The sequence below is a fragment of the Cercospora beticola genome, chromosome 8 (genome assembly GCF_033473495.1).
Source record: "Cercospora beticola chromosome 8, complete sequence".
NCBI lineage: Eukaryota > Fungi > Ascomycota > Dothideomycetes > Mycosphaerellales > Mycosphaerellaceae > Cercospora > Cercospora beticola.
In genome coordinates this window covers 1,552,491-1,569,492 of record NC_088942.1, presented here as the reverse complement: position 1 = coordinate 1,569,492, position 17,002 = coordinate 1,552,491, and the positions used below count along the sequence as shown (strand labels likewise).

General features: G+C 52.4%; 6 protein-coding genes across 6 annotated transcripts; 3 read left to right on the top strand and 3 right to left on the bottom strand.

The window, feature by feature from the left end:
- Nucleotides 1–89: 89 nt before the first annotated feature.
- RHO25_011906 (uncharacterized protein) lies at nucleotides 90–5,288 on the top strand (the record flags this gene model as incomplete). Its single annotated transcript, XM_023603319.2, has 1 exon — nucleotides 90–5,288. One exon carries the CDS (start codon nucleotides 90–92, stop codon nucleotides 5,286–5,288), a length of 5,199 nt encoding a protein of 1,732 aa, XP_023454734.1.
- A 167-nt stretch (nucleotides 5,289–5,455) lies between these two features.
- RHO25_011905 (uncharacterized protein) lies at nucleotides 5,456–7,672 on the bottom strand (the record flags this gene model as incomplete). Its single annotated transcript, XM_023603318.2, has 3 exons — nucleotides 5,456–5,526; nucleotides 5,586–6,541; nucleotides 6,594–7,672. The coding sequence occupies 3 exons, from the start codon at nucleotides 7,670–7,672 to the stop codon at nucleotides 5,456–5,458; spliced, it is 2,106 nt and encodes a 701-aa protein (XP_023454735.2).
- Nucleotides 7,673–8,557: 885 nt separating this feature from the next.
- On the top strand, nucleotides 8,558–9,367 carry RHO25_011904 (uncharacterized protein; the record flags this gene model as incomplete). Its single annotated transcript, XM_023603317.2, has 1 exon — nucleotides 8,558–9,367. The coding sequence occupies one exon, from the start codon at nucleotides 8,558–8,560 to the stop codon at nucleotides 9,365–9,367; it is 810 nt and encodes a 269-aa protein (XP_023454728.1).
- Nucleotides 9,368–9,911: 544 nt separating this feature from the next.
- Nucleotides 9,912–10,682, bottom strand: RHO25_011903 (uncharacterized protein; the record flags this gene model as incomplete). The annotated part of the gene is made up of 1 exon (XM_023603316.1): nucleotides 9,912–10,682. One exon carries the CDS (start codon nucleotides 10,680–10,682, stop codon nucleotides 9,912–9,914), a length of 771 nt encoding a protein of 256 aa, XP_023454729.1.
- Nucleotides 10,683–11,482: 800 nt separating this feature from the next.
- On the bottom strand, nucleotides 11,483–12,162 carry RHO25_011902 (uncharacterized protein; the record flags this gene model as incomplete). The annotated part of the gene is made up of 2 exons (XM_023603315.2): nucleotides 11,483–11,713; nucleotides 11,764–12,162. The coding sequence occupies 2 exons, from the start codon at nucleotides 12,160–12,162 to the stop codon at nucleotides 11,483–11,485; spliced, it is 630 nt and encodes a 209-aa protein (XP_023454730.1).
- A 416-nt stretch (nucleotides 12,163–12,578) lies between these two features.
- RHO25_011901 (uncharacterized protein) lies at nucleotides 12,579–16,592 on the top strand (the record flags this gene model as incomplete). The annotated part of the gene is made up of 1 exon (XM_023603314.2): nucleotides 12,579–16,592. One exon carries the CDS (start codon nucleotides 12,579–12,581, stop codon nucleotides 16,590–16,592), a length of 4,014 nt encoding a protein of 1,337 aa, XP_023454731.1.
- Nucleotides 16,593–17,002: the final 410 nt, after the last annotated feature.

The window sequence follows — 17,002 nt, the reverse complement described above, 5'->3', positions numbered from 1 at the left end:
CGGTGATGCAGCTCTAGGAAAAAAGTTCGAGGAAGCTATTGCAATCCACTGATCCACCGACGTCTAGATGAGAGCGTCGGACAGGCGCGATGAATCCCTCGCAGCCCGTATCGTCGCAGCTGCGCGCCGTGTCTTTTGGCTACTTGTCGGCTGACGACATTCGCGCGCTGTCGTGTCGCCGCATTACCTCGACCACCACCTTCGACACGCTGCTGAATCCCATTCCTGGCGGCCTGTATACCCCAGAGCTGGGTCCCTTTGGCGATAATGCTTGCGCGACGTGTGGTTTGAAGAGTCCGCAGTGTCCTGGGCACCCGGGACACATCGAATTGCCCGTACCGTGCTACCATCCGACTTTTATCGACCAGGTTCTGAAGCTGCTGCGAGCCTCATGCACGTACTGCGGGAAACTGCGCATGAAGCGCATTCAGATCACCAGATACATTTGCAAGCTGCGTCTGGTCAGACACGGCTTGTTAAGGGAGCTGAAGCAACTGGACGAGATCGAGCACCAGGTTGCTAAGAGTCCGTTGGAAGCGAATGTGGCTTCAGACGACGATGCGTCGGATGGAGACTCTGATACCAAGGCCATCCAAGCGCAGCTAGAGCAATGGACCAACAGGACACTCAAACAGGCGAGGAAGGAGGGCCGAATTTCCGAGCAGAAGAGCGAGGCGGTCAACCAGGAGCGGAGAGTGATCATTGCAGAGTTCATGAACGAAATCACCAAGAGCAAAAAGTGTGGAAGCTGTGGTGGTATTGGGCACAAGTACCGCAAAGACCGTGCCGTCAAGATATTCAAGGCACCTCTCAGTGAGAAAGATGCGATCGCTATGGTGCAGGCTGGTCTCAAAGCAAAAGATCCAATGGTAGAGCTTCGGCGGAAATTGCGGCTGGAGCAAAATCGGAAGCGAAAGCGAGACGAAGATGAAGGCGTGGCAGATATGGACAACTCCTCTGAAGAGGATGGTGACGACGTGAATACGGACGAGTCGGAAGGCGAGCCAGAGATTGTGGGTGGTGTTGTGATGGACGATGCCATGGAAACTCCCGCCAACAAGAAATCGAAAGGCGCTGAGCAGGAGTATTTGAATCCGCAGCGAGTGCACGCGCACATCCAGCAGCTCTTTGACTGCGATGGCGAGGTGCTGAGCCTGGTGTATGGACGTGATCGGAGAAAGGATGGCCCTCTCTCGGCCGATATGTTCTTCGTGAAGGCCATTCTTGTTCCACCGAACCAATACAGACCAGAGGCGAAGACTGACAGCAACTCCATCGCCGAGGCCAACGAGAACAGACATTATCGAGACATTTTGACCGAGTGCGATCAGATCTCAGAAGTGCAGAGGGAGCTGACAGGGCACAAACCAGCAGAGCCAAGATACCGCGAACGCACATACCTGGACCTCGAAACACGGTGGATAGCATTGCAAGAGTGCGTCAACAGTTTGGTCGATAAGAACCTTGCTCCTGTGTCAGGTCGAGCAGCAACACAAGTCCCGGACGGTGTCAAGCAGAAGCTTGAAAAGAAGGAGGGTATGTTCCGAAAGTATATGATGGGCAAGCGTGTCAACTTCGCTGCGCGTACTGTCATCTCTCCCGACCCAAACATCGAAACGAACGAGATTGGCGTACCTCCGGTTTTTGCCGTGAAACTCACATATCCTGAGCCTGTGACACAATACAACATTGAAGAGCTTCAGCTGGCGGTACGGAATGGACCTCACATCTGGCCTGGCGCTGTGGCGATCGAGAGCGAGAATGGGTCAGTCGTAAAACTGGAACGAAAGAACGCCGAAGAACGAACAGCACTGGCAAACTCTCTGCTGGCCCCATCAAGCTCTGTCAACATCCAGGGAATACGGCCGAAAAAAGTGCATAGGCATTTGAACAACGGCGATATTGTCATCATGAATCGTCAACCCACATTGCACAAACCGTCCATGATGTGTCATAGAGCAAGAGTCCTGCCCGGAGAAAAGACTTTGCGAATGCACTATGCCAATTGCAACACCTACAATGCCGATTTTGACGGAGATGAGATGAACATGCACTTCCCACAAAATGAGCTCGCGCGAGCGGAAGCATTGTCGATAGCAGACACGGATCACCAGTACATCTCAGCGACTGCCGGCAACCCACTACGAGGTTTGATTCAAGATCACATTTCCATGTCTGTTTGGCTCTGTAGTCGAGACATGTTCTTCGAAAGAGGCGACTATATGAACTTGCTGTATGCAGCGCTGCGGCCTGAAAACGGGCATTGCGTCAATGGGAGAATGGAGACACTGCCTCCGGCGATCATCAAGCCTAAGCCACTCTGGACTGGAAAACAAGTCATCAGTACCGTTTTGAAGAACCTCACGCCCCACGGTGCTCAAGGCTTGACGCTTAACAGCAAGAGTACAACTAATGAGAGTATGTGGGGACCAGGCGGTAAAGGTGAAGCGGATGTGACCTTCAAAGATGGCGAGCTGATCCAAGGTATCCTGGATAAGAAGCAAATCGGTCCATCATCCGGTGGTTTCGTCAATGCTGTATACGAGGCCTATGGCCACACGATCGCCGGACGATTGCTCAGTGTCCTCGGACGGCTACTGACGAAGCTAGAGCACATGCGGGCGTTCTCTTGCGGTGTTGAGGATGTCATCTTCACCAGGAATGGAGAAGTCAATCGACGCAAGGCGCTGGCTGACGCTGAGACTGTAGGTCTTGCTGTGGCTTCCAAATATGTCACGTTGGATGCGCAGAAGCCGAAGAGCGACGATAAGGAGCTGCGCAGACGACTTGAAGATGTTACGCGCGACGATGCAAAGCTTCACACTCTCGATTCGCTCATGAACGGTGAGACCGCGAAGCTCAGTGGTGAAGTGTCCAAAGCATGCATGCCTGATGGTCTTGCGAAACCCTTCCCGAAAAATCAAATGCAGACCATGACCACTTCTGGCGCTAAAGGATCCAAGGTCAACGCCAATCTCATTTCCTGCAACCTAGGTCAGCAAGTCCTCGAAGGTCGCCGTGTGCCTGTCATGGTTAGCGGCAAGACTCTGCCGTGCTTCAAGCCCTTCGAGACGAGTGTACGCGCGGGAGGCTACATTGTCGATCGCTTCTTGACTGGTATTCGGCCTCAAGAATACTTCTTCCACGCTATGGCTGGTCGAGAAGGTCTGATTGATACAGCAGTCAAGACCTCTCGTTCCGGATACTTGCAGCGATGTCTGATCAAAGGTATGGAGGGACTACGCGTCGAATACGATAGCTCTGTTCGCAATACCGAAGATGGTAGCGTTGTTCAATTCCTGTACGGAGAGGATGGCCTCGACATTGGTAAGGCGAAATACATGAACGACTTCAAGTTCACGGCCGAGAACTACCTGTCTCTCTTCCATTCCATGAACATGGGAGAAGCTTTCGGCACTCTGGTCAGCGATGACGCCAAAGACGCCAACAAGGCAGCCGAGAAGAAATTCCGCAAGACCGGAGATCTTGGAGCGTCCGATCCCGCATTGGCTCTATATCCACCTGCAAGACACATTGGCAGTGTCAGTGAGAAGATTCTCGCCGACTCACGGGAGTGGGTAGACAAGAATGAGATGCGCCTCATAAAAGATAAGAAGAAGAACATCGAGGGCACCGTTTCCAAGAAGAACTTCCAGCACATCCTCGACGTTCGCTACATGAAATCCGTCGTGGAAGCTGGAGAAGCTGTCGGCGTTGTTGCGGGGCAGTCTGTTGGTGAGCCATCGACGCAAATGACATTGAACACTTTCCATTTGGCTGGGCACTCCGCCAAGAACGTCACACTTGGTATTCCGCGTCTACGAGAAATCGTCATGACCGCAGCGACGAAGATCTCGACACCGCAAATGACTTTGCGAATGGGCAATGGCACTTCACTGGAAGAGGCAAAGAAGTTTGCAAAGGGTATTTCCAAGCTCACGTTGGCCGAAATTATCGACAAGGTTACCGTGTCGGAAGCGATCGGCACAGGAGTTGCGTACAGTGAAGCCAAGAAGTACGAGATCCGACTCGACTTCTTCCCCAGCGAGGAGTACAAAAAGGAATATGCCATCACGATTGGCGATGTCGTTCACACTATCGAACGGCATCTTCTGGAATGGCTGCAAGCCAAGGTCAGGAAAGAGCTGAAGAAAGCTGGTGACCTGAGTTCCATCAAGGCGGTCGAAAAGGCCATGGCTGCTGAGGTAGGAGAATCTGCCGGTCCTATCGAACAGGAACGCGCGCAGCCACAGGCCGATCGCCAAGGCGGAGACGACGATTCAGACGGCGAAGGCGACGATGACGCTACGCGCGACAAGGCTAAGAGCAACAAGCAGCAAGGCGGCTACGACGACCAAGAAGATGATGAGGAAGCTGCCATCAGGAATCGCAACGCATCTCCAGAGCCCGAGGATCAAGATGACGATGAAGGCTACCGGTCTTCAAGGTCGTCATCTCCAGATTCCGAGGATGACGCGAAGAGTAACGCCAAACGGTCACGAAAGGTCACGGCGGCAGCTCGCGAAGCACGAATCAAGAGCAACGAGCTGACCTCAGACATCACTCATTTCAACTTCGATGACAAGAACGGCTCCTTCTGCACCTTCACCCTTGAATACGACTCATCCACAGCCAAGATTCTTATGCTTGCGCTTGTGGAACAAGGCTTGCACGAAGCTCCCATTCAGAGCGTCAAGGGCATCAAGAACGCTGCTGTGGATGAATCTTCCGACAAGAAACCCGGCAGCGAGGCGGAGCCGCCAGTGGTTCTCACAAGTGGTGTCAATGTCCGAGCCATGTGGGACTACCAGCACATCTTGAACCCTCATTACATCTACACAAACTCTTGTTTCGACATCTTTGAGAACTACGGAGTGGAAGCTGGACGTGCAGCGATCGTCCGGGAACTGCAGGGCGTTTTCGGTGGTCACGGTATCAGTGTCGATCCGCGACATCTGATGTTGATCGCAGATTACATGACCCGAGGTGGTGGCTATCAAGCTTTCTCGCGAATGGGCTACAGGACCAATGTCAGTCCTTTCATGAAGATGAGTTTCGAGACTACATTGGGTTTCTTGAAGGAGGCTGTTATGAATGGCGATGAAGATGATCTTGAGGGCCCGAGCGCGAAGATTGTGGTGGGCAATATCAATCGTATGGGGACGGGTGGTTGTGATGTTTTCATGCCAGTCAGGAATACTGAGAGGGAGAGCGATGACGAAGATGAAGAGATGCAGGTTAATGGTGCTGTGGAGGAGGTGGAGGAGGATGTGGAAATGGCAGACTAGACTACGTGCGACGAGAGGCTGTTGTTCGGCGGAGTTCTGGACGGCATGGGACTTGCAACTGTACTCGATGCAACGTCATTGAAGAAATCATACAGGACAACTGCAAAACACATCTATGAGACAGCGACAAATCCTTTCTCCGTATCCGTGGCTTATTCGAAGACATTCTATCTTTTGACGTTGAAGTCATAAGTGAGACAACCAATCTGTATCTTGCCTCCGACACCTCCATTGTTGCCTGCACACATCTATTTTAGCCGTCGGTCGCCATCAGCGTCCAGGTGGGGAGAGACTTACAGTTTTTGTAATTGTTGGTCAGTAATGATGCACAGCTTTGATCGCCTGAACCTCCCGCATCCATGCCGTTACCATCATCGCTTTTGCAACCCTCGGTCCAGTAAACGTCGTAGATGTACTCTGGGAACTCTACAGGGTTGTGATGGATGTTTGATTCCGGATCTCCAGATCTGATCGTTCGTCCCTTAGCTTTGGCACAAGCCTCCTCGGCGAAAGCTGCTTGGCTTGCGCCGTCAATATTCCCATGTCCACTGAAAGCTGCGTGGCATTGCTGCGCACCTACAGAAGGGACTGCTGGTGGAGCTGAGGATGGTGGCTTCGGTGGAAGCGCTGAGACCTCATCCTTGCCTCGAATGGTATAAGAGTACTTGCCGCACTGCGGTATCAAAAATTCTCCTTTGGAAGTCATGACATTCTGCTGTCCGCCTTGATGACCGCACGGAGAGTCTGCCAGCGCTGCGAAGGCGTGGAGGCAACTTGCGATTGTTTGTCTGCAGCCGTCCACGTTGGATTCGGGATGCCATTCAAGATCGAAGCTGTACGGTTCATATGCTCTAGGGTTCGGTGGTGGAGTGCGCTTCTCAAGAGCGTGTTGCGTTAGCTTTTGAGACCCATGAGCGTCGACTGTCCAGGATACTGGCGATTTCAGATTCGCCCTGAAGCAGAATTGACCGTAGACATTGGTGTCTGTGCTCGAAAACACATTGAACGGTATGCCACTAATGACGTCCTTATTGCTGCATGTCGCATTTCCAGTCCTTGCTATATCGATGGACGTGGTCTCAGGTCGGATGACACCTGGGCAGCTCGGAATGGGAAACTTTGGCTTCTCGGGTTGATCACCGGTGACAGAAGCTGTGACATCGGTGGCGTCTGAGACATCCTGTAGTTTTTTGCCTCTACTGGGTTTCGGCGCTCGTAAGGGCGCGGCAGTCACGACAGGTTGAGTGGGGTAGCTTTTGGATGGTGTCAGCAGCAGGGACAAATTCCAAGCAGAGGAGACCTTACCTGCCAAATTCTTGCTCGGCCCACTTGGCCATGGCAAACCAAGCATAAGAGTCTGCGTTCCGTTGAGTAAAGAAGCCAGGCTTGCCACGATCATAGTTGGCCAAAGTCTTGGTATACTGTGGCCCGTAGCATGGAATGTTCTTATCTTCTTTCTTGAAACCTTTGTACCGCAAGTCGATTCTCAGATCATCCACGAATGGAACCTTCTTTGGCGAACCCATGAAATAGTCCATGTGAGTCACCTCATGGAACATAACTCGGACCCGGTTTTGATAGGCTTCTAGATCTTGGGGATTCAAGCTCCCTTGCTTTATCTGGGTCTTCACCTCCTCAAGCGATTTGTAGGTGAAGAATTGATTGCAAAAGATAATTGTGGGCCAGTCCCCAGAATCTGAGTTATCAGTATACGCTTCCATTTCACCCCCTTCGTCTTCCGCCGGAGGTTCCCCGCCGATACAATCCTGGGGTGGTTTCGGCTTGTCACGACATATCCCTGCGTCGTCCCCTGCTGGGGAGCATGCGACTCTAATCCATAGGTACTGCCAGCCAAATCCAGGTCTAGGGTAATCTGGAGGCCAAAACCAGCCATCGTACATTTGTTGCGCTGATTGATATATGTGCTGGATTTGATTCTTGATCTCGTCAGATATGGGTGTGGCGCTAGAGTGTCCCCAAATCTCCCGGGCTGCTTGTGAGTTCCAGTCTGTGTTCTGGTACAATCCCTTTTGTTGTGCAAGAGTGTAGAAGTCGTCCCACGCCTCGATGATGGCGAACTGTTCATCTTCCCCACAGCCTCGGAACCCGAATAACCTGGTATTTCGCCAGTTATCCGCCGTATAATTACTGCCATCTAGCTGATGTACCGGTGGGTACGGCGGGAAGGGGTCTTTGCTGAAGTCTGGCGCGTAGTCTAATGGATGAAGCTGGCTCCCAGACGATGCCGAGGATCCTTCGGCCCGACGTGAGCCAGCGTAAAGTTCTGAGTGCTGGTGTAGCTGCCAGGAGCCAGCCGTTATCGGAGTTGCTGATATGACGAGGATGTTGTACGAGATGCAAATGAAAATATGCAAGAGGGTCATGGTCGAATATCGTAGAGTCAGGAGCGATACTTGAGCATTCGGTCTGATAGGACTGTGAGAAGTAGAGCATGATACCATATACCCAGTGCTTTATATGCTCCTTCTTTGGTCAGGTTGCCGCTTCTCACGTCGCTGCATCGGACGCAGAAATGGTCCTGTAACACTCCTTTATGCATAGCCGCGTGTTGGCTTTCACTTGAGCAAATCCAACATATGTATGATCTATTGGCCTTTAGTCTCGGAGATCATCGACTCTACGTACAATCAGCCCTATTTTGCACTGGGCCAACGCAGCACAGTCCAGTCACAGTGCGGATTTATGGAAAGCTGTCCTTGTTGGCTTTTCTGCAACCGCCATAACTTCCGTCATATTTGCCTGCGTTTTATTTCTGAGCCTCATGCTTTGCCGCGGCGAGGTACATCCTCTGTGCCACTGCGGGCGCTTGACTGTGCCGCGTGAGCTATAATTGTGACCTGGGAAAGTGGCGACATCGTATTTGCAGCGTGATATCCGCTGCTGGAACTCGTGGGGCGGATGCAACGATGCAAAGTGACAATTTGAGGCGTGCGTAGGCCATCCTGCAATGAAATGGGTAGCCCGATGGTCACCTTCATGTTGGAAAGGGAAGATGACGTCTCGTACTTTTGCCAAGAAAACTTGGCGCCAGGTCCAATACGGCCGCGGCTACCTCCTACAGGTGTACACTAGGAGACCTCTATGATCGATTATGCTGCCAGTGCTAAAAGTGTAAGCGCGCGCCTACCGCTCCAAAATCTGTCAGCAAAGTGCAAGCTCGGATCATTACGCCCTTTGAGGTCAAGTATGCTGCTGTGTGCACCCAGCTCTATTATATCTCATCTCGCTAAGCTACTTACTTGACCATCATGGAACTCATCAATAAGGCATTCGACATGGTGTCCTCCTCGTGGAGTAGCAACCCAGTTCCTCGATCAACAACCGAAATCACTGCAGGAGTGGAAGAACGCCGGCCACCCGTCATTTCTGGCCCAACACCTCCATACGAACCCTGGACCCGTACCTCGATTGGAGATGAGTTTATCGGCATTCGCGGCTGGCCATCTCGAGGAGGAGTGATTGCTCTTGACGACGCTACTGTCGTTGATTTCGAATTCTTGGACATGAATGCACTGGATCCGCCTCTCAGGCGCGATACAAATCAAACGAGGGAGGACGAGTTCTGCCAACAACTCCTGCTTCTTGGAGCAAAGTGGTATGACAGCGAGGAACGCTACAGATATGTGGGTCAAGTCAAATTTGCGGTTGAGAACGGGCTTGGGAAACGTGAGAATGGAGAAGGCTTATCTCCGCCGACAGAAAGGGAAAGTCGTTGGATATGTGTAGGCTGGCCCAGCACTGGGGGGTTGTGGGTGGCCGAGTTCGAGATGGTATGGGGCTTTGAAGGCGATGATGAAAATTTGCCACCGAGTGAACTAGCGCTTGCTAGGGTCCGCCTGGCAAGAACGATGGATGAGAGATGTTTTCTGCTCAAGACTCTCTATGGCGCGACCTTCTATCAAAAGCTTGAGGATTACAAGGGGCAGGGCTTCTTGAGGGCCTGGGAATGGAAGCGAGGGGGAGAGGTGGGCGATCTTTTAATGCCGAAAGAGACAAGGGAACGCTGGTTCGAATCCAAGGGATCGAGACGCCGTCGTGAGGAGAAGCTTGATGTTTAAACAGTGCTGCCCAAGCGTGCACCGCACGCGGCAAGACTGGTAGTATGGCAGCGTGTTATGACCAATCACAATAAAGCGGCGCTAGTGGATGTACGTTGCTGAACATTTCTCATACGTATCCCAAACGTTTTGGACATTTCTGCAAGTGCTCGATGAACAGAGTGGTGTGAATGAAAGGCAGCAATTCGATCTATCCAATCAAAATGAAGCGGCGCTAGTTGATGTACATTGCCAAACGTTTCCGAAACGTATGAGAAACGTTCTGAACATTGTTGCGCTGCTTGAGGATCAGTCGACATAGATCAAGACGAGATTGAACTGACCAATCATAGTCAAGCGACGCTAGTCGTTGAACGTTGTCAAATGTTTCTAAAACGTTTCCGAAACGTATCGAACATATCAACACTGCTCGAGGGCAGGTGTAGGTCCAAATGAGTAGATACAGGAGCACTTTCCTGTCCAAATTGAGCTACTCAACTCAAGCTCGCAAAGTATCTATACATGAACAGGATTGCCTCAGCCATAAATTTCAACTCTCACAGATCTAGATCGCTGCTCCAAACGTCGTCGTCAACTCCCCATCCTCGATATACACCCCCGAGAAATGCCAGCTCTCCCTCGCAAGACTCGGTCCATCAGCTCCAGGCAACCTCAAAACACCCAAATGCCAATCCGCTCCATCAGAGAACGTATTCGCCGCAACAGGGCCCTTGATCAGCTCCAACGCCCCTTCTCCCGTAGAGTGATAGAATGCAACAGTCTTGGCATCGAAGTCGATTCCATAAGCAACATTGTGCCAAACGCCTGCCTCAAGGGTTGCATTCCACTGAGTCTGTCCATCAACGAGCCAGCGGAGAAGGTTTACTGAGCCGTTGTTCTCTCCGTACTTGAGTTCAGTAAAATGGCTCTCGAAGAAACAAAGTTGGTGTTCTTCGTTTTTGGTTGGAGGGTTCGTTTCGGAGTGAGTAATAGAGAAGTGGTAGAAGACTTTGCCCTTATTGATGGGGGCTTTGGTTGATGGGATGAGTTCGGTTCGCATCATATTCTGGCCGTTCCAGCTTGAGGTTTCATCGATGGAGATTATGATTCCTTGTTCTGAAGATGTGTCTGCTGGGTTTTTGGCGTTTGGGCAGAGAGTGATGTAGTCGGAGACATTTTCGGAACCGTGGATGTAGTATTGATAGGGTCCGACTTGGTTGGACCAGGACCAGGACTCTAGAAATGAGGCGTCTGTGTAGTTGTTGAGACGGCCGTCCCAGAGGATAGTGGCAGATGTTGTTGAGGCGAGAGCAAGCAAGACCTTAAGGGAAGACATGATGAATGAGTGAAGTAAGGTTTGTGTAACGAATGTAGGTGCGGTGCGAAGGCGGTGGGGAGTAGGCGAAGAACATCTAATATACCTTAGCATGCTTGAGCGTGTCGCCAAATGCTTGAGCTGCCAAGTTTGCATATATTGCCATCTCTATGACGGAAGATTCATTTTTATTGTGAGGCAACCTAATGTTCATGCCGTGTGGTACAAGTAGATTGTCGAGTGTTTTGGTGGTGCTTCGGATAAATTGCTGCTGAGACATCGGTACATGAGCTCGTACTCGCTAAGCGCCTTTGGGACGTACCTTTGAAGTTTCGTTGTTCATGGTCAATTGAGCCACTTCTCGACTCATAAAGGCGTGAGACGGCAGGCAAGATCCTTTCAAGGACGTTTGGTTTACGCAGCTGTGAGTTCAACAATCGCTGCTCGTTCGGCGTCTGGACGTGTGCTCGTGCTCGTTCGATTTATTTATCGGTTGCCATACCACTCCTGTCCCAAAGGTAGATACTGTACATGCGTAGCCGCCGTGTCAGCACTAGTAAATGTTCTTTAGTATTGCATCGCTCTAAATGCTACCATTGATCGCTAACCCAACCTCAATGCCACTTACAGCGTACAATCTTTCGGTGATTAGTGGCCGGGGACAACGACCGTGGTCAATTTCATTGTCTGCTCAATTTCTCACTCTTTCGCCTGTAGCGAAGCAAAATTCTCTGCACATCGCATAGTCCCGCATTTACCCATCTATACATTTTCTCTATACTGTTCTGCTAGAAACCAGATCGTGAACAGTCTCATGAATCTCATGACGGGATGCCGAGGATCGCCAGTGCCGTGTATCGCATTGGCGGCTCTCCTTCTTCGTAGTGCAAGCGATCACACTCCCAGGTGATGTTGTTGTACGCGTTCATGACGCAGCCGACCGTGTTGAAGATGAAGAACAGCAAGAAGACCAGCCAATACGGCGTGTCTTTGAAGCTGTCACGTCGCACATATGCCTGGATAAAAGTCGGAAGACAGATTGTCGCTGTCACCTGAAAATTGTCAATACCAGCGAAGTGAAAGAAGACGCGAAATCACTTACGATCATCAGACGCTGAAGTCTCACTGCGAGGTACAGATACTGCTTCCTGTCTTTCAGATTGGCCTCATCTCTGGTCCAACTTGCCCTCTGCACCATGAGCGTCGCCGTTTGCAACCACGCGGTTCCCCACAGCACAAGCCAGATTGTCGCACAGGCAATGAAGGATTTCGCTTCGGTCCTTCGGTAACTGCCCAGCACAGCGGATGCTATGCAGAAACACCAGGAAGGTATTGTGAAGCAATAGAAGAGGACGGATTCTTGTTTTCGGCCCAGTCCCCAGTGCCGGATGGGTTCAAAGTATTTGTGAGCAGCGTGCTCTTCCGCCGTCTCGCCAGGCGCAGGTCCGTATTCATCGGGGTGGTCTCGATGGAACATTTGGGCTTGTTCGACTGTGGTCATATTGGGCAGAGCAGGCAGGACCTGAAGTCCTGGGAGGTAGTGGCCAGTTCCAAGGATATGGTCTCCGGAATGCGCGCTAGATAGGTGTTCGCAGTGGTTCTTGCTGGTACAGTTGGCGTTCTATCGGTCCGTACAGGCGGCCAGCCGCTGTTTTCGCGTGTTCTTCGCTTGGAAGTAGGTAGTTGAATGCGCGCAGGAAGTTGTATCTGCTGATGTTAGGCTGACCCAGCACGGCTGGGGCGCGCGTAATAAGCGATCAGCCGAACGCCGAAAGCGCGCTAGTGTGCTTTCGTGCAGCGTGTGCAGGGATTCCAATGTCCCGCAGCTTTAAAGTTGAATGATGAACATGGGCAGCAAGCAGCGTGAAGGAGGATGTAGAACTCTCACCGACATGTTGTCGAGGCAGGAGCTTCACCATGGGCCAGTCCTCCAGCCAGATCACGCAACAATCACAACAAATCGTGATCGCAAGAACGCCCACGCCAGAACTCAGCGACGTTGATCGAGAAGCAGCACGCGGGCAGCCGAACGAGAGCAACGTGATGGAAACCCTATCCGACCACGACCACACCACGACGATACATTGGAGCCCCATCAATGTGCCGCGACCGAACACTGCAGACGCGCCGCCTCTGTCGCAAACCATTCCGTCATCCCAACCTACATCCTCAGCCCCAGCGAAAGTTCCCAAGAAGCGGGTCAGCCAAAGCTCGCAGCGTCGCCTTCTAAGCCCTCGCGTTGTCAAAGTGGTACCATCGGTGGAAGGTAGCGACGAGGAGGTGCAGCCGCAGCAGAAGAAACGCAAGGCTCTCCCAAAAGCAGCGAGAAGCGAGGAAGACGCCGCGCCAGCACGCTCTGGACAAGTGAAGGCAGATCGGCGCTTCAGTCCACTTCGCCAAAACAAACCGCGCACAACCGCGCGCCGAAGTCCTACACCGTATCATTCGCCAGTACCGCCACCGCCGCAAGTCGTCATTCCTTCGAGTGAGATATTGGAAGCCACGCAGGCGCAGGCGCTGCTCAATCACGTCGAAGAGTTGCAAGGGCAGTTGTCGAGGGCGCAGAGTCAGCTACAATCTCCTGACAAACACAAGCATTCACAGAATGGCCCAGATGCTCTGAGCGCAACTGGGAAGAGCGTGCTAGCAGAGCTGCAGAATAACAATCAGGGAAGCGATTGGTTTTCCAAGATCGACGAGGCTGTTGCTGAAGTGGAAGCGGCACAAAGCAGATCGAAAGACGCGGATCAGGTGCAGTTGGCTGTAGGCCAGATCAGTGAAGCGGAAGAGAGAGGTGCAGCCCCAGATCAGGCTGAGGGACCTGCTTCATCGGGTTCCACAGTGCCATCTACCACTGCAGACCCTGTCCAGGGTCGTTCAATTGTCAGTGAGATGAAGGCTTCCTCCGAAGAAATAGAGGACGACCAAGGCACGCCGGGAACAGAAATCGAGCAGGCTGAGGAAAGTGAAGAAGGACTGGAAGACGACAGTATGGACGACGACGCAGGCGAAGAACAAGCCTGGCCCGAGCCTACCGAGGACCAAGTAACAGAGTATATGCGGCAGCGCAAGCTCACTGCCGATGACCTGGAGACCGAGGAGCCCATTGCGAATCCACAAGGCGAATGGGAGACGCGCGAGAACAAGCGCAGAGCAGCTCGGAATGCATTACGCGAATACATTGTCGAATGCAGCCTGGAACGTGAGCTCTACAAGGGACTGGCAAAGTATGTCATCAACGAGGAAGGCGAGACGTCTGTTGTGTACGCTGCCCGTGGGGAGAAGTTTCCAATCGCAAAACACACGAAATCAGAGAAAAGAGAGGCCAAGGCCAAGAAAGAAGGCATGAAGAGCACTAAGCACTTCTTACACGAGTCAATTGCCCAGCGTGATCTAGAGCTACGCATGATGGCAGAACAAAGGGCTGCCAACAGTGCAGCGCCCCAAGGCGTTGAGCATGTGTCTGTGACTGTCCCAACTGCACAATCGCCGGATTCGGGCAAGGAATCACTGGGCCAACAGGAGCATTCTGAAGACCCTATGGAGATTCAAGCCGAAGACGAAGAGCAAGATCGACCGGAGACCCAAGAAGACGATCACGACCAGCCCGAAGACTCTGTGTCGCTTCAAGAGGACGACGACGATGTGGAAGCTCACAGTGTTGTGGACGCGGCTCAAGAGGATGTCGCGGGAACAGAGGATGGTGATCCTGAGGCTGAAGAAATAGAGGTCAACAAAGCAGCACTCGGGCAGAAGGCGGACGAGGTGCAGGCGGAAGTGATGCACGCTGATGCCGCAAAGGACACCGAAGCTGGAGCGCAGGCCGACTACGACGCGACAGCCCCCGATGCGGTCGACAAGCCTCGGAAGACAACAAGGAGCAAGGGCAAAAAAGCAGCAATCAGTGCCAAAGAACCACCTTCTGCCGTCGTCGACACGTCCACCGCAGCGAAATCTCCAGATCCGGTCGTGAGGAAACAGCGGAAAGTGGCAAGACCACCACGCGTACGCGTCAATCCTGCACTAGCCGTCCCTGCCGTGATCCCCACGCCTCCAACATCTGATCAAGGCGCCCATCTTCTCAACACTGCAACGCAAACGTCGAATGTCGATGAATGGCTCGCCGGTCAAAGTCAAGAACCTCCTGTTCCGCCTGAGGAACTCGAGCAGTCTGTGCCTGACGCCAAGATTTCTCGGAAGCGGAAGCGAAATTCTGGGGAAGCAGACTTCGAGGTGCCACCAAACGAGGTCGCGACTGAAGACTCCGATTCGATGGGCACCGTCAGCAGCGCCGCGGCACAAGAAGCAACGCGTAGCAAAAACAAGCGACGACGTGAGCATGAGGTTATGGCGTCAGGATCGAAACCCAAGAAGCGCAAGTCCAATGACGACGGACCCGAAAAGCCGGCCAAACCCAAACGCCGAGTGACAATGAGCGGCCCCTTTACTCAGGAAGAGAAGGAGCTCGCAGACAAAATCTTCGAAAGCGCCATGCAGAAGGAAGGACTCAGCGAAGCTCAGCTCATGGCGCAGGTGCAGAACTGGAAGACTTGCGGCTGCTTCAAGACTGACATGTTCGCCGCCTTCTCTGATCGCTCAGTGGAGTCCGTTCGCAAGTTTTGCCAGCGTCGTTATCACGGACAACAGCGCGGTCCTTGGACTCCAGAGGACGACGAGGCACTTCGGTCCGCTTATGCGAGGTACCCACTCAAGTGGACAGCCATCAGTGACCTTGTGGGCAGAACTGCGCAGGACTGCAAAGATCGCTGGAGGAACCATTTCGAATTTGCACACAAAGTCTTGGGTCCGTGGACGATCGAGGAAGAAGAGCAACTTCTGGCCGCCGTTGAAGAATGCATCGACGTGATCAAGAATGAGCAGCGAGACGATCGTGCGCTTCTCCGAGATCGCGAACGTCTGGAGGCTTTGATCAATTGGAAAGTGGTTTCCGATAAGCTCGAAGGCAAGCGCACCACGAAGCGGTGTCGTGAAAAGTATCTCAAGTTGCGGGCTTCACAGGCAAAGGCCAAGAACAACGATGTCTCATGGAGCACTACACAACGAGCCCGCGACGACGACAATCCCTCCAAAGTTGCTCAAGCCAAGCGTGCGCTCAAAGAATTTGAAATTGGCGACTACTACGATGTATTCGTCGAGATCCATTCTTCTTTTGATAATCCCCATCAGCACTTCCGTGACGAGAAGAACGTGGTCTGGTCCATCGTGTCCTCTAAGAATATGCACAGCCGATTCAGTCTATTCTCATACGCGAGTCCTTTGCGTAGGGTGGCTCTTGAGCATGCAATCGCAAACTGGCCAACCAACAGCGCAAAAATCAAGCGGAGGCTCGAGAAAGTGGACACTATACCTGCCAAAGCCTTGGTGCTGGCGAGATGGGTTGAAAAACACAATGCAGGAAATCTCGACGCCATCACCCGTACCTTTAGGACGGAATTGATCGGTAAGACGAAAGAGGAGATTGATACTATCAGGAAGTCTCGCAAGGAGAGGTTTGGGCAAGGACCTCGGAAGAACAACGGCAAATCAAGAGACTATGTTACTGAATCGGAAAGTGAAGACGACATGGAGGATGTTGCACGCATACCTGCTGAGGTTCTGGATGACGAGGACGATACTCATGAAAGCGACGACGATGTCAAGGATGATCATCGGGCCCAGGAGGCTGGACACAGTGCCTCGGAGGAAGACGAAGATCCTTCAGAAGTCACGCAGCAGGTGCCTGATACCCAGTTCGAGGACACTGGGTTCGTCACAAGCGACGCAGAAAGCTTGAAAGGCAGCCCCAACATGGCCCCCTCAGCTTTCATGGACAAGCTCAAATCCAGTGGCGGCAGCAGCAAGCGCAAGTCGATCGGCTACGGTAAGAGGGACAGAGTGAAGGCGGAGAAGCGTCGAAGCAAAGCACACTGAAGCATAATGTACTTTTGCGATCCATCACGAACATTGCCGACCTCGCGCTGGATCATGAATGCGCGTGGGTTCATCACGCTAAGACGGCCATTTTTTCGCCTATCGCTGGTCGTAGTCTGGGGAGCCTTACTAACGCGAACATTGTACGGTATTGCTGTATACATATCCGTAGTTCAACTTCGAACATGCCACCGGCGCGATGTGCGATTGACCTGTCCGTATGATTATCACGATCTTGTGTGCCTACGGCTAATTTGTACTCTGAGTGTCGGGAGAGCTGACTGTAGCGCAGGATGTTACCACTGCAGCTGTCTGCACAATCGTTGCTGCTGGCGTGACGACCCTGGCCTTTATCCTTGCAAAAGCACGATCGGTCTGGCTAGGATGAAGCGCGACTCCACTTTCCGGTG